A 21,352-nucleotide genomic window follows, 5' to 3' on the forward strand; every position below is an offset into this window, starting at 1 on the left:
ATATTAGCATAAAACGTGTTGTTTTCGGAGGCCCAATCTGGAGTGACGATGCAGTCCGCAGCGGAGCCGACATGACTATTCATGAACCCCGGCCCCGGCTGCACCTCAAATTTGAATAAATACAATTAACTTGTTTGTTTAACTTACTAACGTTACATTCCTGAACTACCTAATGTGTGCATGACCTTCCAATATGCTAAATTCGGTTGAAATCATTAAAACACCACACAATCTTACTATTATTATAAATGCAATTGTTTGGATGGATGGATGAATATTTGTTACAAGGTATCTCTAGAACGGCTGCCTAGATTTCGAATAAGTACACACGCTAGGTTTGATTCACATATTTACACTATAATTCCGCAATGGTTCAACACATCTTATTGAAATTTGGCACATATATAGAACATAGTCTCCAGTAAAACACAAAATACAGCAGACGAAGTCGTAGGCAAAAGGTACTAAACAATAATTATCTTAAAACAGTCATAATCAACTCGTCATATCAGTCTTCTGGACTGTGGCCTGATCTTACCTTTCATAAAATGTCCTTTGCCTCACGAATTAACTGTCGTGTTCACGTGAAAATTCAGGTGGCAAATGAGCAAGCAGCTATCTGAATTCACCGTAATAGCGAAGTGACCGCTGCTCATGGATTTAATCAGCGGAGGAGGGGACGCACAGAAATAGGACCCTCTTCTGCCAAATCCACTTCCTCTTCCCATCATTTCCTAATAAAAAAAGGGTGGGACGAGAAAATGGACTTATATGAGGCCTTTCGGCACACACAATCTAAATATAAAACTTGAAATTGGTTCCACTTCACGCCTGTCTTCTGTATGGTCATAGTAGTGACTCGGCCCATTCGTGCATCCAACAACTATTGTTGTTGCGGGATCTACCACTGTTCTTGTTCTTCTTTTACACGGCTGATTGTTGTTACTTATTGGAATTGAGATGATGAAAAACAGTCGTTTGATATAAATTTTCATTTCACTAATCTCATTTCATTGTAAATTGTAATAAGTAAAATGAATCTTTTTAAAAAGAATAACTCTTAGCAAAACAACATGGAGCTTAATGATCCCGATCTCATGCGAAATTGAAAACTATTTCGCGGACGTATTCAAATTGCAGTCGATAGATAATATTCGGCGGCGGCGGCGGCGGCGGCATAAAGGTGAGTCCGGCCCTGTTATTACCTCAACACCATCGCGCTCTCATCTAACATATTCCTTTTTTAGCAGACGCCTCTCTCTCCCTCTGACAGGTCTCGGAAGAGAGAGAGCCTCGCTCGTTTACACTAAACTCGTCTTAAGGGCGTTCCCTCGACGATTTATCATTTAGCGTCGCCTACAGACATTATTTGAAAGGCATTAAAATTGCGCTTGTGGAAAATTTGTCGGCATCGAAATTAGTACTGCGGCGGCGAGTGAATAATTTATCGCTTAGACCTCGCACCCCCCCCCCTCTCCCCCCGCTACCAGACCCCGAGCCGGCTAATTACAATCACATCGACGTTGATGATGGTCTCACTAATAAATCGACCTCATTAACGTCCTCCCATCTGTTGTACGAATTAACCAGAATTAAACAATTATAACAAAATAAAATGCACAAATAAAATCCACAAACAATTAAAATACCTTCATATATTTTTTAAATACTAGCTGTCGCCCGCGACTCTGTCCGCGCGGAGTAAAAAATAATAATAAGTAGCCTATGTGTTCTTCTAGACTAGACTATGTTCTACATCTATATCAAATTTCAGTAAGATTTAAAATAGTCTCTTTGCCTCGTTTCCTTATTCGAAGATAATTCGCTTTTCAATAATTGTGTTCGTATTATGTTTTTGAAATCAAAAAATTAATAAAAATTTAATTCAATAATTTCGATCAATTGCAAATCAATTTATTTACGTTATATCAACTTTTGATATCGTAAAAATAGTTCCAACAACGAAACAAGCATTAAAATAAGCATCAATTGTCTTCGAGGTGCGCTAGGTTTGCTGAGGAAGCTGTGAGGCGGCACGGTGATGAGTAGGTTCGGAGCACGGAGCCCGCGCGCCTTGTAATTTGACCTCCGACGGTAATTATTTACGTGAGAGTGCTCCGCGCCGCCGAAACGAATCGTTGATTGCACGCGTGCTTCGATGCCGCGACCAGATTGCACCTCACGCTCCGCCAGTCGGACATAGAACGTTCAAAATTCAAAAAACGAATGTCGGATTTCTAAAAGCGAACATTGAACATTGTGAGTCAAAATGTTGAACATTGATGGTTCACTGTCAACTCTCGTCATTTCTAAAGATTATGCCGAAGAACTCTTATAATGTAAGAAAATGAATGAACGTTGAACACTTAGCCAATTGAAGATCTTAGAATTAATACGTACTTTACGTAATTTTATTAACAATAAAACAGATGATAACTTTAAGGTTTTTACTCTTGCAAACATAGAATCCAAAGAAAGGATGAATAACAAAACAAAAACATAAGTGTAACAAAATTCTGCAGCACATCATTATAAATTAACACATTAGCAAACGCTAATTGCACGATATTGATCCAACAGTTCCCACAAGTAACGTGAATAAACGAAAAAAACTCATTTCATATTCCCTCAGATATTGCGGAGTATAAAGTTACTGAGAAATAAAAACATGCGAATAAAACGGATAAATCACATCTTATTAGCACGGCAATTTAACACAAGATAAGAAATAAGTCGAACGCAGCAGCGACTACTTATGAGAAAACTTTTTTTTTCAGTACTATAGTGTCGGAGTGACGACGGTTGTTTTGACTTGGCCTGACACTTTCGCGTGCAGCCACTGGATCGCTCTGCCCGCATTCGGAGCCGGACGACGGCGGCCGCGGCCTAGCAGACCGCAAAAAATCGCCAAAGTATCGTAAAGATTTCTGTCACGATTAGCGCCATCATGTTTACCGAATCAAATTATTCGGAAAAGATTAAATGACTTACTCGAGCGGTTAGGAAAATCAAACGAATGTGTTTTTCAAATAAAACTTTTTATTTTACGTCTTCAACTGAAGTTAAAGTACGACATGTAACGCCATCTGTTGGTTAGATGATGAAACATGAAGATGTCTATGGTCCGAAAGAAACGTTTTAATGCGCATACCTGTATGAGAATGCGGACACATTACATCGCACGATTTTATTTGACTATATTAATACAAGTTAATAAATTATGAATTTATTTTCAATAATCTCGTAGGCCACTTACGGTTGGGTGTTTGTTTAAACAACAAAATGTTAAATTGGGCGCTTTCAATAAGTGTGCGCTGCGGGTGTGTGCGGCGGCGGCGTCCCGCAGCGCCCCGTTGCTGGGCCCACCGGCCTAAACACACGCAGACCGCGGGGCGCCTCGCCTCGCTCACTAATAACACCGTCTTTCCCTCTGTCATGCCTTATTTCATCTCGACGTGTCTCGTTTTTTCCACGGCACGGTTTTTTCCCCGTCCCGCTAACCGACCCCGAACAATAACAATAAAACGAATCGCTGATGATAGTAATCCTTCATCCTCATTGTCTTTTGGCAGTTTCGTGGAATAAAATATGTTGCGCTCTCGCGACTTGATATCTGAACGTCATATTATAAATGGCGTCGTTTAAAATATTTTAATACCCGCTACGGCAGGGCGATATTAATTTAGTACGGTCGAGTTGAGCGGCTTCGCTGCCACTGCTGTGCTGGAATGTTAAATGACGGATTACCGACCTCCGAGATCGGGAGATAAGCGCTGCCGGACATCTTACAGATTCTATCGCTATCCTCCGCTTTCCATCACACTCTACATCTATCCTCTATTTACACAAAATTCCATATATGAACTGGTTGAAATCAACTATCTAATTACCTTTTAAACCTTTTCAAAAGGATCTGATGTAAGCTGTACAAATTTTGCTGAATTTTGTCTTAACATGCAGGATTTTCCCTTCAAACGTGCACTTGTATGTATCTATATGTACTCTATTATTTAAGTCATAAACAAAAGATGACACGGTCTCATTAAACATCTCTCTTTTTAATCTGCATTATATATGACAGTCGTTGCTAAGAGACTGTTATTTCAATATTTGCCTCAACGTTACCAAAAGTCGAAAGCGTTTTGGAAACCAAAGTGAACTAAGTAAAATGGTGAAAATAAGTGTAGAAATGGTGCGAAAGAAAGCGGAACATCATGACCGATTGTTAGCTCCTCTAGAAGAAATTTCTTTACATCAAGAAAACATTGAGAAGATCGAGTTTATTCAAGACTGGTGTCCAAAACTGAAAATACTTCTCTTGCAAAGCAATTTAATCGCAAAGATAGAAAATCTGAATAAACTCAAACACCTACAATATCTAAATTTAGCGCTTAATAATATTGAAGTTATAGAAAACTTGGACAGATGCGAATCTTTAAATAAACTAGACTTAACTTTAAATTTTATCGGCAAAATTGTGAGCATCGAATCACTGGTTGGGAACTACAACTTGCAGAATTTATACTTGACTGGAAATCCTTGTACTGACTTCGACAATTACCGTGATTTTGTTATTGGAACTTTACCCCAGCTTGCTACGCTTGATGGTGTTGAAATCGATCGATCGAATCGCATAATGGCGCTACAAAACCTTCCTCTTATAAGATCTGATATATTATTCGAACAACAAAATTATATATGCCAACGTCAAAAGCAAAAGACGAGACTACAAAATGATATTACAAATAAATGGGAAAACGAATACAAGGACATGGATCCGGAAGAAAGGAACAAAAAATTTTGGGCTGAGAAATGTGAACATGCACCTGAAGTTAGATATGAAATAGAACACATGCGGCAACTAAAACTAAAGAGTGAGGAACCCGAAAAAAAGGAAGAAAAAAGGCCCATTAAGTTATTTGCTCCCGATGGCAGACCCTTTAACATAAATCAAGCGAAAATAAAATTTTTGTTTAGCGATGCGGAGCCTGATAAATTTATATTAGATTTGGCCGTTTACAAGCATTTAGATAGTAGTCTTCTTGATATTGACGTCCAAGCGAATTACGTTCGGGTCACTCTCAAGGGGAAAATTTTTCAACTCCATCTACCGGAAGAAGTTGAAACTACCAACTCCATAGCTGAACGTTCACAAACAACTGGCCACTTGGTCGTGACGATGCCCAAAGTTAATGGCTCCTTGAAATCAAAGATGGCGCTGAAATCAAATTCGAAAACTCAAATAGACCAACAATGCAAAGAAAATCAAACCGCTATTACAGGACAAAGTAAAAGGGAATTTCTGGAGATTGGACCAGCTGAAGATGTTCTTGACTTTACTAAGATTACTAAAAAGACAAATCCTACATACATAGACACGCGATTAACACTGGATGAAAAGAAACCGTCACACAACTTTGTTGATGATCCTGAAGTTCCACCACTTATTTAAAGAAATAAAACAAATTAAATAAATATTAATTTAAAAAAGATTGGTGATTAATTAAAATACATTCTAAAACATATAATACTTTTTAATAAATAATTTAATAGTTTTTATACATGTAATTATATAAAAGCTTTGTCGTGGTTTAAATCAACTCAAAGAGTAAATTCATTACAGACAAGCATATATAAATAATTTCTTATAATCTACATATGTTATTTACAAGGTTCAAATGAAATTATTTTAATTAACAATAGGGGCAGTAAACACATTCGTTGTCTTGGTTGTCACAGTTTGTTTCCGAACTGAACGACTTATTTCCTATCGTATAACGAGCGAAATTTTCTAAACTCTAACATACAGGTTTCCGAATTTGGAAAGTTTCAGTAACAAGGAAAAACGAATGTGGGGTCGGCCTAAGGTGAGATAGAATAGAACGGCTTTACATTAAAAACTTAATGTGAAGTAGGTAACCTCAAACTATGCGAGTTAACAAATTACGCATATGAAACATAATTATAAGCATTCATCATATCCTTATTCAAGATTTCAAATTCTGTAACCCTTATTTTCAGCTAGCATAACACTAAAATTTTGGTTATAAAGTTATATTCATCTAAGTAGGACTTCAAGTAGCTTTTGTAATAATCTAGATATCGATGGATCCTATATAAGGGCCAAAGTAACAAATTGATGATTTTTTCTTTTTTTATATTAAAAGCTACATCTTAGTCTAGTTAACAATATGCACTAAACACATATACACATTGACAGGTGTGAACGTGTTTTTATATTGTTATAACAGGGCCTATGTGGCATCTTTTCCTATATGGTTGAAACTTTGAGAGCCTCTCCTGTAAAGTTGTCAATTTGCACATTGACCCTTATTTGTAGGAGCCATCGATATATAGCATAATCCTATCCAGCACATCTGGCAGATTACCTTTAGCGGACAAAATACTTGATAAAAACAGATACCTGTTATTGCAGTAAAAGCTCAAGGCACTAAAACTTGGCTTTTAAACATAAAATTCAGATTTTAACAAATCAAGTTTGGACCGTTTCGAATCAATATAGTAATTATCAAAATTTGGGTTCAAATTGAAGCTAAAATTCTATATATTTAGTTATTAAATTCGGTTATGCTGATGTTATTCCGTTTAGTTCCGCCGGTGCCGCGACTATGAATGTTTTGAAGCCGTCAATATCTCTTATCTCCTTGGACGTGAACTTGGCCGATATCTGGTGCCGTCCGCCCCAAGGTGGTGTGAGCTTGAACTGAGCTGTCGCGTATTCACCTGGAGCCACATTCTGCAGAAAAACAAAATTATATTAGCACCTAACCAGTTCAAGTTTTGCTAAAAGTTTATTAGTTAACTTAATACAGAAAGATTAATAAAGTTACTTCATGATTTCGAGAAGTCGTTTGGATTGGAAACAAATACAATATTATACTACAGTTTTAAAAACAACGTTCCATGATATATCTCGAATTGTATTACGCATAAGCGTACAATGTACAGATGTACCTTTCAAGAGGGCCTAACACTGATACTGTTTAATTCACTTACTTAACGTTGTCTTATGTTAATAAGTTTTATTTACCTCATTTAACTCAATCTTAAGCTGTTGATCTAATCCGGGGCCTTGTATGTAGAACTTTCCGTTTTTCAGCGGTATCGGCAAAGGGTTTTCGACTTTAACGGTTACGTTCATCTCTTGATGAGAAATCGGTTTTCCATCAATCTCAATCTTTATATCAGGATTTCGTACTCTGAAGTCGTCTTGTGCGAAATAGTCAAACTGCTTATCGACTATTGTCGCTAAGCACGCAATGTTGAATGAAGCCTATAATTTAATATAAAAAAACATTATATCATTAAATGAAATGACTGAACTGAACTTATGATCTAATTTGATTAAGAATTAACGAATTTTCATTTAAATACATAATTTTTCTCGCTGTCAAATTTTATCATACAGTATTTGAAATATACATTATTAGAATGCCACTAACCTGATCTACAAGCTTCTTGAAGTAGTCATCAAAAGTGACCATTAATGTAACGACTTCTTTAGCCTCAGGCGACAAGTTGAATTCAAACTCTTTCCTTTTGACGCCGTCTCCTGTTTTCCCAGTGTATGTGACCGTGTCCACTCGCAGCACACCCTTCACCTGGTGTGGAGTCACCATCGAACGATTGTGTATATGCAACACCTGTAATTATAAAAAAAGTAGAGTCAATAGGGTAGTGACACCGTTATTGATAACCTCGGTAATGAATTATAATTGTGATTCTAATCAAACGTTGATTAAATGATGAAAACGTTGATCTTTTTATTTAAAGACTTTAAAATATAGGTTATGTTTCAAAATGTGATAAAAAAAAACAATCATTTATTTCTTTGTGCATTATATATACAAATTTAAAATACTTACGACACTAAAATCTTGACCAATTTTAATGTCATCTCTCAATTCGAAGTCGAAAAGTACGTCGTTAAAGGCATCGTTGAGGTAATATCTTGCAAAAATACTTTCAGATTTTCGAAGAGCCTTCTCCATCGTCTCCCTCTCCTCCCACGTTCGCTCAGGGTATTTATATGAGTCTGTAATATCCTGGAATTGTAAATCTTCAACGTTAAACAGGCCATAAATCACAAAACGCCTGCAAGATTTTAAGAGTAAATTTTATTGAAATTACATTTTAAAATATTACGTATTATGTTACGTATTTGAGGATTCCTCATCTCAGATCAAGAGCTGTGGGCAAATAGAGTAAAAATGTATGCTTACTTCACGTTCCATAGTTCCAACAGCCTTGGTAGATATGTACTGGCCAATCGACGTCGTATCTCGGGCCATTAACTTCAAAGGTTGAATCTCACCAGAGTATTTCCATAACACCTGTGATAAAAAAACATTAAGATAATATTCGTTTTTAATAACTGAAAAAAATATCTCCGTAACCGGGTAAACTTTTTAAAGAATAGCTCTCATTTGAACACGAAATTTTATGTCTATCAGCTGTATGCAACCTAACAGAGCTACTTTATTCCTTTGAATAAATAAATCTTTCTTCTTCAGTACTCTCTATTACTCACTCTCCATCTCTCTCTGTCCCTCTACCCACTCTCTCTCTTTGACGAACTGAGAATCGTTAAAAAAAACATTCGTACCTTATCAGCGTTGACTTGGGCGAAGACATACGACACGTCATAGGGTCGCTGTAATTCAGCCTCTCGCACTGCGCGGAGTGACGCTGGCCCCAGCCGGTAGATGTCTTCCGACGTCTCTTGCGGTGTAGAGTCGATGGCTTGCCATCCACTGTACTCAGGTCCTAAGTCTGGTCGCTCCATCCATACCTTGGAAAAAACAGATTAGGTGATAATATAGTAACCTTTAATGGTCGTTTAAAAAGTGGATGCGTCGAAATCTATGTCTGACTCAAGAAAACAATGTCAAATACACAGCAAAGGTGGGAAAGATACACAAAAAAGTTTACGCATTGCACCTACCACGTAACATCCGTTGTCTTATCGAGAAAAATCTGGTTTCAAGGTTGACTGTCCAAATTTGACGTGGCATATTTTGCAACATATACATATTTATATGTTTTATTAGATAAATATAGTTTTCGTCTATCAAGTGACCTTATGAGGTCAAATGACCATCACATACATATTCGTAAATATGTAAGTGCTTTGCATATTTGTCTCAATTTGACTAATAGTAAAGCTTTGTAGATGTACTCGTATTTTTACTAGCATGCGCTATACCAGATGTTCGAATAAAATACGAACTTGATTTCAGTATATTAAAGAGTTTTACAGCCCATTTAGAAGTGAAAATAGATTTAAGTAGGACAATATACCTCATTCCAGACATGATAATTCCAAACGGAGTCTCTGGTAAATTCTTCCAGCGTGTTACCATCCTCATCTTTGATTATATCAATGGTAAGGCTTCCCTGACTATCGTGTGCTGCGTCATAACCGGTTACAGGTCTGCAGGGAATGCCAAGAGCTCTGCAAACTGAAAGGACGTAAGTATTATTAGTAAATTAGTAATCGTACGTATATAACAATGTAGAGAAGAAAGCTATCAAGGAACAATTCCGTTCGGAGACGATTATTTCTAATCATTCAGAACCCTTGAGTACAAACTTTTTGTTTTTCTGAGTGAGAGATTATTTTCGTCTCCGAATTTCCTTCCTTTATCTTTCGTAGAATAACACTGTTGCATTTGTATGAAAAAGTATTTATAGTCAAGTAGTCATTAAACATCATAAGATCCAATTATTTATTAACTTTAAACTGCTATTAAGACCCAAAAGACTTACTCGTTGTCAAAACACCAGCGTAAACCCAACACTGCGCATATTTGACAGGTTTTTTCTTTTCATAGAACTTTTGCAGGATGGACAGGGAGCCAACCCACTTAAGAGGATGTGTGCCTCCATTGTAGTCGCTAAGCTCCGAGCCCCAGTTGCCGAACAGTACTCCATTGTCGTCTTGTACGTTGATGGCCGCGGAGAGAGCTCGCACAGTTCTGATCGGATCGCCTCTCGCACGACCTTTGACCTTCATTTGCATAAGTACATTCAGTTAGCATGTTGGATGACGTTACTCATACTTGATGACTAATTGTCAAAATAGCCTTCTTTAAAGAATTTTTGGATTTGCATACGTTGATATTAAATCTTAGTAATATTATAAACTAGCTTTTACCCGCGACTCCGTCCGCGCGGAATAAAAAAAAAAAACTGGGTAAAAATTATTCTATGTCCTATTCCTGGTTCTAAGCTACATGCTCACCAATTTTCAGTCAAATCGATTCAGCCGTTCTTGAGTTATAAATGGTGTAACTAACACGACTTTCTTTTATATATATAAGAGAAGAGATAGATTTTAATTCCGCGCTGACAGAGTCGCGAGCGAAAGCTATTTTTTACATAAAATTTCGATGTAATAATGAACGTAATTAATTGTACAAAATATTCCAGTCAAACTTAGTTTGCTTATAATACACGTAACTCTGAATTACAAAACCTTGTGTGGGAACGTTCGTACTATTTAAAAATATTCTACGTTAACATAATGCTGTAAATTAGCTAACAACTAGTATCAAAAACACTTGTAATATGTGTATCTATGTGCTTACGTAATAAAGGAATAACTTAGACATATATAAATCGCTTGTACATTGATGGAATCCAATCCTCCTACATGCAATTGCATTCAAGGTACAAATGTTAATATTAATCTATTAAGATAACCATTTTCTATACAAACAATACCAACCTTACCAACTTCCCTGACTAGATACAAAGCACAGTCTAGAATATCCTTTTCATACTGGGCGTAGTTCCAGGGCGAGGGCTTGATGCGATTGTACACACCTCTGTACATCAAACCGCCGTCTTCCTGCACGTATTCCTCGCGGTGATTTGGACCTAAATAATATAGAAAGCTATGAAGTAAATTAATTATGTCATAAACAATAGATCGCAAACATGAGACTTGCCCGTGATGACGTCATAACGAAGTAGGTTTACAGTGCACAAAAAAGTTTAAGTAAAATATAATAATAAAAATAAAAAATAAGAATATACTGCACTCTGAAGGCAGAACGGCAAGTAATATATAAGGCTTTTTATGTTGCCCGTTGCTTATTTAATTGTTTGATCAAATATAAATGATGTGCAAAGAAAAATTTAATTTCAGGGTTTTTTGTTAATAATATCAACAATTTTAGCCAAAAATAACGCAAGTATTTATATTATTTTAATTAATTAGATAAATACTTGATATGTAGCATATTTTAAATAGCATATTTAGGTACTTACTTGAGATTTAATTGTGTAGTATTAGTGTAGTACATAAGGACCAGTGCAATCTAACTTTTTTCAGTTTAATTAGGATGACGAGGAATATTGAGTTAGTTGTCCTATAGTTCGAAAATTTTATTTGACTTACCCGGCATGTATACACTGTCGTTCAAGCACCAAGGATTGAAGAGGATGTACACTGGCTGTGGATGCGTGTAACTCAGTGACTCTCCGGTGACAAGCTTTGTATCGACGTCGATCTTCCACGCGGCGACAATGCAGTCCACGGCTGGGGTGACAACTACCATCAAGTGGGAGTCCACCTGACCCTCGTAGACTGCGCTCCACGAGCCTAAAGTCTCCGAACCCTTCTCCAGCAAGGCCACTGCTGCTGATGTGTCGTCTGACGGCCCACGCTTCTCTACATCTGTTCGGAAAGTTGTATTGAAAGTGAACGAACGACCGTAGAAAGGATGTCGAAGATGAAATTGTAAACACGTTGCCAGATTTATTCTATTTCCATTCTAAATCAACCTGTACTTGCACGTGGTGTAAAACAGAATTATTTTAACCCTCAACTTCCTGTTTTATATCCATTTACCTAAGTCTTTCCTCTCGCCTTTTTCTCGGATAAATAAATAAGCGTAATTTATTTCCCCGCCAAAAATAAAAACGCCTCTAAATAATTATTACACCATTGGCGCTTCACTTGATAAAGATTACCATGAAAAGTTAGAACACAACATTATTTTTAGCAATTAACATTTGTTTCCCCTTGAATTAGATTCTCAGTATAGAATACTTAATATTTTAGCTCAGAAGAATATTGGTGGAATCTATCAAACTCTATCTTTATATCTTCGGTTATTACATTAGAAAAGAAAAATCTCGCATAACAATGCAAATACCATACCTCCCACGTAGAATATGAAGGAAATAGCATCTCGAGTCGCATCGTACGGTCTGTTCATTAATATGTCGAGTTTGAAGGCCTGTCCTCGTCTGACAACCAGACATCTGTCAACATTCCTTGTCATCAAATTGAACTTGCTGGTATGATGGTTTTCCCCGTTCGTCTCTATGCAGAAGTCTATCCCTTGCACCGCGAGCACGCCTTGTCTAGTTCCGCTGATGACATCTGAATAAACAAACAGGTACAGTTTTAATGTATACGTAATATACGAGGTAGTATACAAAACAAAATAACACAAAACAATTGAACATCAGTTCTTAAGTTATTAAAAATATGTGAGTTTTTTATTAACATTGTATCTTAATGTAAGGTAATTGTTTCATCCGCTTTATTTTTTAGTAAATAGTATAATAATAATATCATGCAAATATCAGACGTCTACATTTTTATAGACTTAAAAACTAGTAAAAATATCTTAAGAGAGTTCAATGATATATAATCTACATAATCTCTCTTTAAATAGCTTTAAATGTTGACTCACTAACTAACTATAAATAGGTATAGTTGGTACTTATGCCACTTAGGCATTTCATTTTTTTTTTATATTCTATTTTAAATTAATTTAACAATCAGTTAATGCCTATTTAAAGCTTACAGTAATATTACGAAGTATTAACAAAATTTAACCCTTAGTGAAAGATCAACCTAATTTTATTTTTTATAATATTCGTAATAAGTATGTTAAAATTGAATTTACTTATCAATAACATTCGAGATTACAAGTGAATAAAAGTTTGTAGTCAAGAATAAGGAAGCAAAAAATTTCATTCATTGCTAAATCAACGGTTAGGAATTTTTGCGCCTCGTAGTTGGCCTCCTGCCAACTTATTGCGCCTCAAAATACCATTTTTTTATACAATCTTTATCCCTAAAAGGCAATAAAATACGATCCGAAAAATTTAATAAATAAAATAAACAGACCTGGCTGGAACGGTACAATAATGTACTTCTGTTTCCTTCCGAAATAATATCTCCATAAATTTTTAAAATACTCCATGATTGGACACTGTTTTAAATCCTAAACACTTCCTAAACTAATTTCATTACACGAGCAACATATCTGTACGACTATAAATCGAATATTTTAAAGACTGGTCGAACTCCTACTTTGAGGAGATGCTAATTGTGTGAGCAAACGTGCTGTTCTTTTTGTATGCCGTCATATACTGTGTTTCCCGCCTTCGGAGTCGGATATAGTATACTTGCTATATCTAAGTCTATCGGTGATCTCATAACATCAACATAGTGGAACCAATTCCTCAGTTAAATTGACGAGGGATAGTTATCATTTCAAACTTATTACACATAAAACATACTAATAAAGATCTAAATTTTATTATCAACATATCTATGTTTACGTTCGAGTTAAAAAAAAAAAAAGATTTATGTCCATGAATGATATTATTTATTTAACCTCCAAATAAAAATACATTTAACGTAATATGTCAAAGTGTATTCTCAGTAATGTATGAGCAATTCTACACTTGGCGACTTATTCTGGTTCAGGGACAATGACTAGTAATCGAATGACTGCATTCTCTATGTAATTTAAGAAGTGTTAATGGCAATAGATGACGCTTTAGTCGTGAGTCCTTTATCCTTAAAGTGTTCACTACTATTAATGAATTGATTTGTAAAAAATTATTAAGATCTAAAAAAATAGTTCTTTTTATTGTTTAAAATATCAAATGCTTACGATCAATCAAATAAGAAAACGTTAAACCTTACGTGAGTGCGTATTACGGTATCAATTATATCACGTTCTTGACAATAAATTATAAGGTCAATTAATTGTTACCGTTCCCAATATGACAATTACTCGCTCTAGGACCCTGTATATGAATTGATATTCAAACATGTATCCTCACTTTTTTAAATTCGGTTATTGTTTGGGTTGCAAGAGGTCACAATGGGACGGACATTCATACATACTACACATTCATTTATTCACAGTACATACTTTATTACAAACTGCATCACTTGTGCATTACTTAATGCGTTACCTTCTCGTCAATCAAGTAGAAAACATTTCCAAAATATCTTTATCAAACAGCTAATTACTATGTAGGTAGCGTTACAAGGAAAAGTTTTTGCTTTAAGCTACCATTTTTTTCGGAATTCCACTGGATAACACACTTGGTCAGTACAAATACCTTATACAAATATCGAATTTGAGGGCGCATGCGTCAGCGTTTCTCAATATAACCTCTTACGGCGCACTCAGAACTACCATAGTATTAGAACGAGAGTTATTTAGAGCTGCGTCTGAGAAAATGTTTTTCAATCACAGTACAGTTGGATATTTCATCATGAGAACAACGAGGGAAAAAAATTGCGTCTACATTTATGTCCGCTATACGTTTTCTTTACTTTCTTTAATATTCTACATAATTTACCTAACAGTAACTACTTAAATATTACCAAAATAAAGCTTAGGCGTCCTATTCGTTTCGATTTTGGCATTCCAAACAGCGAAAATTATAGGTTAGGCTTGAGACTTTCGTGGTATTAACTAATATACTGTTTCAGCTCAAATAGCTTAATTGTGGTAAGAATCCCGTTTCTTACGAACAGTATATTAGGTTAGGCTCATTTTACGATTCAATAGAGTTCTGTTGCTTAAATGAAAATCAATGTATGAAATATAAATAAATACTATTCGTGGTAATATAGAAGGAAGGGCACAGACAAACAAGGAGATCAGATCAGTAATTATTAATGTCCATAAATAAGAAACTGATATATGCTTACAATTTATTCTATCTCCATCTTTTATAGATAGAAACAATTATGGCGGTAAATCTTTTGAAATCACTTGATTATGTAGTTTTTAACAAAAATGGCATTAATTAGTGTAGTGGGTGAGAGGTTTAACTATAACGAGATCTAACATGGCCTTCAAATGTTTTCCCACACAGACAACGCGTAGGTTTCTCTGCAAATATATGGTCATCTTAAACGCAATCGCATCGAGTACACAATCATTCCTCACTGTCAGTCACGGTGCTTTTCATTCATTTACTTCTGTTTGTCATCAGTTTTATATTTAAAAGAGCCAATTACTAATACCAATAGTTTTAAAGTTGTGTGGCATATCTCTGCCTTCATTTGTAACTTGGCGATAGATCACAGATTGACATAACCTAATTATACAATCATATAAAAAAAGAAATAATAAATGTCAAAATTTATATGTAAGTTTACTTTGATAGTATCCAATTTATTAGATAAAATTTTTCTAATAATATATATGCGAAAGTTTGGATGGCTGTTTGTTAATACAACGACTTAACTAATCTCGATGAATTTTGGCACATACGCAGAACACAGTCTGGAAGAATGCATAAACTACTTACTTAGTTTTTTTATTCCTCACGGACGAATTTGCAGGTAAAGGCTAGTACCTAATGAAGCCAAAAAACCATGAATTTCAAATGTCTTTACACTGGTAGAATCTCTAGCTATCTCTGTTTATTTTTTGCTATCTTTATCCTTTTTTTTAAAGGTGACAATATTATAATACAAGTGTTAGGACATTTATCAAAGAACACCGTTAAGGTCAAACGACCTTATATTTGTCTGTCTTATTCATGTTTTCCTCATCGCTCATTGATATAGACGTATAAAAAACAAATTGCCATTCATTTTAAATGCTATGAGATTTAATTCGAATGTGAATTAAATCATTTATTACTTTAACATTTTGTCATTACAATTTTATTTCTATCTAATCTTTTTAATATTGTAAATGCGAAAGTTTAAGGCTCCGAACAGCTCGGTGGGAACGTATAGTGAGCTGATGATAATGATGAAGATGATGATGATGATGATGGATGACGGATGGATATCTGATAGACGTTATCTCCAGAACAGCTGCGTGGAACTAGATGATAATTTGGTATAGATATAGAACATTGTCTGGAAGAAATGATATAAAGAGTTTTTTTTTTACTCCGAGGATGAAGTCGCGGGTTAAAAATGGTGGATAAAATAAAAAATTATGAATATATAAAGTAGGTACTTAGTTAGTAAAAAGTACTTGCTTATGTACACTATGTTTCATTTCATACTCTGAAATCGAATCTAGGATTTACGGAAAGTCAATTTACCTCTACGCTATCAGGTCTTTTCATTATTGTTTGCATGTTACATATATATTGGTAATTTAAATAAACAATCTTACTACGATAAAAAGTAAATTCTCGTCCATTGTCCTTTTATTACAAAACTTATGTAATTGTGATACAGAGTTATTGACGATATCAATTAGTATCAAATTATTGTAAAGGTCATTCCACACTGACTTTAATCTTATTATGATTCAATTCTTAATTTCCTTGCTTTTGGTTTTTATTAAGAATTGTATTATTTTGTACTCAAAGGTTAAAAAATATAGAGTAACTACTATTGAGAAAACAAGTTACAGCTACTTAAAAGTATTAATCTGTAAATTGTATGTTTGCTAAAATATTATCTAGTTTGAACCACTTCTCAAATAATTAATTTTTAAATGAAGATCAACTAAGCTAGTTAATTTCTGAAGAAAAATATGATAAAATATGTAGAGACTTTACTAGTGTTTAGTATCTGTAATAATGTGACACTAGTTTGCCTTGAATATTGAACGGATACTGTAAAACCTCTCAGCTGCTTATCTGTTGTTTTTATTTGTTATACAAAACGTAATCTACAAGACTTACTTTGATGTAAAACCAATAAACTATGCTACAAAATCATCTATGATGAATTCTATACAAAATGTTGAATATTTTTACTAGAGAGGGAAAAAGACTTAATTTAATTTAAGAGGACTTTTATGAGCTAATTGTAACGAACATCATTTAATAACAACGCAACAAAAACGCTTTTTTTAATTCCGAACATAGTCGCGAGTATCAACTAGTTATTACTATTACAAAACTATCGTTTTCATAATCTACTTGTCTTTTACTCTGAAACGACACATCATTATTTATGTCGATGTGCGCTTGAAATTAATGACATACAAACAAAACAGATTATTTTGTCTGCACAGTTGTTAGAGATAAATTAACAGCAAGATATTGTACAGCACATGTCTCATTCCTCATAACAATTCTAAAAATGACTAAAGAAGTTATATCAAAAAGATTCTCATGTCAATTTTTCTTTGTTTCATTTCAAAAACTTTTGAAAAAAACATGAAAAACTTAATATTTTACATAAATTTACATAATATTTACTATATATTAATTACTATAATATTTCGGACTAAGATTGAGCCTGGCCATTCAACGGGGAAATGCCGGCAGCCTCTTGGGCACTCTACCCTGCGAGCACAGTGATTTGGGGTCGATTTTTTACATTATCTATTTTTATTTTTAGTTTGGTATAAGTATAGGTATATAGTTTATTTAGTAGTTTTACCATATTATTTATAGTTTTTAAATAAAGCTGTCTATGCCGTTAAAAAAATTGCTATTTATCCCATTTATATAACAGCGTAATAATTCCAAGACACTATTAATAAAGTTTATAAATAAAGGGAACACGTTACACTAGTATTTAATTTATTTATAGCAATATGTGTAACATGTAATGAGTCATTTAGTGACAAGCACGGGGAATCCTCTTCCCACGCAATTCAGATTTCAGTGCCTGACTTAAATACATTACAATAGTTTTACGATTGATAGAAATAATGAAAAGGGATAGAATTTTTATTGTAGATATGTATGGTAGATGGATGAATGGATGGATTTTTATTTGAAGGTATCTCCAGAACGGCTCAACGGATCTTGCTGAAAGTTGGCTTAGATGTAGAACATAGTCTAAACGAACACATTAGCTACTAATTATATATTTTTTTTAAAGACGGAATCGCAGGCGACACCTAGTTTTATAATATATTTAAGAAAAAATAAACCCGCAAGCCGGCTGAACCGATTTTGAAGTAGAAGTAGTTTAATTTATATTCTTCCTCGGTTTATCGGTGTTCAGTCACGTCTGTTGGTTTTATAAATCGATAGTTGATGCAATTTGACTAAGCTATAATTAATAAGTACTGATCAACCTGCACTTGACTATCGAAGGCTGGACCGGTTTATATCTTACGCAACAGTTTGCATTCCTAAAGCGGTAGCATAAATAAATATGGAAACAGTAACGCCATCTTTGAAAAGACTTTTATTTTTAAATTACTTGTGAAGGAAGTAAGTTCATAAATTTCGTTAATGTTTGTAAGTTTCTTTATTCTCTAAACTTTATGAATTAATTTGGAGCGTGTTTTTTTTCTAAATCTATATAGGTATTTATACATCGAAAATTAACTGACTTCGTGATAACAGAAGATCTTGAATAATACGTAACATTGTTTCTCTTAGTATTTTTTCACATATTTTGTTGGTTTCAGGATTTATTTTTCCTAATTTGTTTTAAATTTTGAGGTAAACATTACTTTAAATTAATAAATAACAATGAAAAGGAAATACTTAATTTAAGTTTTTTTATTCTCAAATGTATATGTAAGTTGCATTGGTTACGTTCCAATTAACAAAGATAATCGGTTTTTAACGAGATATCATTAAATAAACCAATAAAACGCTAATTACAGATTTTAGGGTTAAAGGATATAAAGAAATAAAATTGTTTGTTATTGTTTTTGTACAGTTGTTTCGGCAGTGGAAACCCAAGTAATACCTTGCAGTTACTAAAATAAATTACTTATTATCATTATTAATTAACATGTGACCTTGACCTACCATTTGATGTATCAAGTAGCGGCGGCCGTGGTAGTTTCTTGAGGTCCCAGGAATCTGACTTACTGTCCAGACAACAAACGCATCGAGGGGGACAGCACCCATCCAGCTTACTTTTCATCGCGCCCATCTTCAACACTCACTAACAGTCATAAACGAACAAACACAAGCTCTAAACACAAGATCCACTTAACAATCAATTATCGCACTAGAAATTCAAACGCCGAACGATTTCAAAAATCTCTCGTTTGTTTACACAGTCTGCCGCTAGGTAAACAGTACGGGCGCCTTACTTCTTAAATTAGAGGTTCACCAGATCTTAAGATGAACCGTATACAATTACGTAACCCACTCACACACCAAAGAATAAATGATTTCCGATTTACTATTTTAACAAAAAAAAAATCTGCGCGTGCGCACCACACAGCGACTACAATTCGTCTAATGTAAGCGCGCGTTCGCGTTTCCCTATAGGGGAGATGATACGTGACCTCTTATCAGACTCGCAAAAACCCAGGACACTTCGATCACTAAGCGGTACATCACCCTAATGAATAACTAATGAATCACTTACGTTTAAATTACTCACAATTCTGATGGATACAATGTTAAATATTAATAGTGTCCTACTTACGTACTATTCTTGTTAATATAACACATTTTATTAATAATCATACGTAACATTACTTAAAACTTACATTAAGGATAATTATAAAGAAAACAGTTTAAATCTTTGTGTTCAACTCTTCCAAAATCTTGTGTATTGCAAGACCTGACAGTTGATAACCTTTAAGCACTATATTTTATCAATAATCATCCGAAAAAGTATTCAATACGTAATAATTCTGATCAAAATGTTTATATCTTAGTCATTTCATCGAACAATTTCCTGTCGTATCTAAAAAAATACGGATGATGTTAGTAAATATTGTAGTAACACCGGTTTTTGAAATATCTCAGTGCGCATTAGTTATCTAATACATTATAACCTAAAGTTTGTAAACAAATTGCACTTATCGTTGGTTTCCGAGACCAACATTTCTGTAAAAAAATGTCGATATTCCTCTTATTATCTTTGACATAACAGATATAACTTTATGTTTTGTACAGGGATTTTGGTCTCAGAAACCAACGATTATAATAATTTAGTGAAATGTGGTAATTTGATAATCTACTATTTGTAGATGGCTGAAAAAACATGAGTATCACATAATAAAAGTGAAAATATTTAACCCATTATTAAACCCATCTGTCAATTTAACCCATCTGTTAACATTGACACAGCTGGTTTATAATTTGTATGCTTAAATAGGTATTTTAAGAATACAGTATCTTAAGATACAAGACCTCGGTGCTATTTCTAGATAAAGCAAAATCTATTCTATTATTCAACTCATGGAGGCGGCAAACACTTACATTCTTATGATGTTAGTAAGATGCATTCTTTGGCCCCGGGATGATGGAAAACTTCATTACCCGAAATTAACGAGATTGTGTATAATGTGTGAAACGTCATGTTATGTGACTCTTATGACATTTAACGTTTTGTTTTTTAGATTATTTCGCCGTCTTATCTTGTACCTAATTGACAAGCCATGAAAAGGATCTCAACGGGTCTTTAACTAGTCGGTACCCAAACAGGGACTCTATACGTGAGTCAAGTCGTGATTAGAAATTACTGTACTGTAATGTCTCACGAAAGATTTAATAACTTTTTGTCTACCCATTTACGTTACCGTCGTAAATGTTTAATAGTAAAACAAAGTACATTTTCCAGTCAGCCCTCATTCATTCATCTGTCTTTTCAAGGACGAAACACACTGACGATATCGTAGAAAGTTATTTTTTTTAATATGAAAATTTACTCTGACCTCTAGATCCTGTGACATTGACCTAAAAAGATTTCGTTATAAAGTAAAAATGATGTATTAAAGAACATCATTTTTTTAAGTCAATTGTAAGGTCACTTGCTATGTAACTATCTACTGCTAAAATAGTTTTCACTAACCATAAGACTACGTTTTAATTTGAATGACAAAGTCTCAAAATAAAGGCATCTACAGCGGTTATACGCTTGATCAAACATTTACGTCGCTACAGCCTTCGTATCACGCCTTATAAATTAACATCTTAACAAAACACTGTTACGTAGAATACGATTATGATAATATAGAACGTGTGACATCATGCGTAGTACTCGTATAATAAACGGCACAAATCCTTTTGATATCTGAAGTTAGTAGTCGAACTGACGTGAGAAACAACATTATCTTTCCTCGTTAAACATATGGCTGTCGTATAACATCATCTCGCTCACTCAACGTAAAATGCAATGTTCGTACGCAAACTTCACATTATCATAGAT

At 34.4% G+C, this 21,352-nt stretch overlaps 2 protein-coding genes across 3 annotated transcripts; one reads left to right on the forward strand and one right to left on the reverse strand.

The window, feature by feature from the left end:
• Nucleotides 1-4,155: 4,155 nt before the first annotated feature.
• LOC106719960 (protein tilB) lies at nucleotides 4,156-5,452 on the forward strand. Its single transcript, XM_014514454.2, has one exon. The coding sequence runs from the start codon at nucleotides 4,169-4,171 to the stop codon at nucleotides 5,450-5,452; it is 1,284 nt and encodes a 427-aa protein (XP_014369940.2). The 5' UTR covers nucleotides 4,156-4,168.
• An 847-nt stretch (nucleotides 5,453-6,299) lies between these two features.
• LOC106719827 (annulin-like) lies at nucleotides 6,300-19,468 on the reverse strand. Of its 2 annotated transcripts, none has more exons than XM_045682810.1 (12): nucleotides 18,991-19,468; nucleotides 12,191-12,415; nucleotides 11,426-11,704; nucleotides 10,751-10,902; nucleotides 9,790-10,030; nucleotides 9,322-9,482; nucleotides 8,627-8,812; nucleotides 8,244-8,354; nucleotides 7,887-8,066; nucleotides 7,464-7,664; nucleotides 7,052-7,294; nucleotides 6,300-6,757 (listed from the first exon to the last, which is right to left on the reverse strand). In XM_045682810.1, the coding sequence occupies exons 1-12, from the start codon at nucleotides 19,115-19,117 to the stop codon at nucleotides 6,587-6,589; spliced, it is 2,277 nt and encodes a 758-aa protein (XP_045538766.1). In that variant the 5' UTR covers nucleotides 19,118-19,468; the 3' UTR covers nucleotides 6,300-6,586. The 2 variants fall into 2 exon arrangements, with proteins under 2 accessions (XP_045538766.1, XP_045538796.1); XM_045682840.1 differs by lacking the exon at nucleotides 18,991-19,468 and adding an exon at nucleotides 13,172-13,405.
• Nucleotides 19,469-21,352: the final 1,884 nt, after the last annotated feature.

The sequence above is a fragment of the Papilio machaon genome, chromosome 1 (assembly GCF_912999745.1).
Source record: "Papilio machaon chromosome 1, ilPapMach1.1, whole genome shotgun sequence".
Taxonomy (NCBI): domain Eukaryota; kingdom Metazoa; phylum Arthropoda; class Insecta; order Lepidoptera; family Papilionidae; genus Papilio; species Papilio machaon.

What these genes read in the sequence shown, in the direction of transcription:
- LOC106719960 (XM_014514454.2), top strand. Translation starts at nt 4,169, where the DNA reads ATGGTGAAAATAAGTGTAGAAATGGTGCGAAAGAAAGCGGAACATCAT.
- LOC106719827 (XM_045682810.1), bottom strand. Translation starts at nt 19,117, where the DNA reads ATGGGCGCGATGAAAAGTAAGCTGGATGGGTGCTGTCCCCCTCGATGC. An exon ending in TTGGAACTATGGAACGTGAA is followed by an intron (nt 8,067 to 8,243) that starts GTAAGCATACAT and finishes TTACAATTCCAG; the next exon opens with GATATTACAGACTCATATAA. An exon ending in TTGGTCAAGATTTTAGTGTC is followed by an intron (nt 7,665 to 7,886) that starts GTAAGTATTTTA and finishes TTATAATTACAG; the next exon opens with GTGTTGCATATACACAATCG.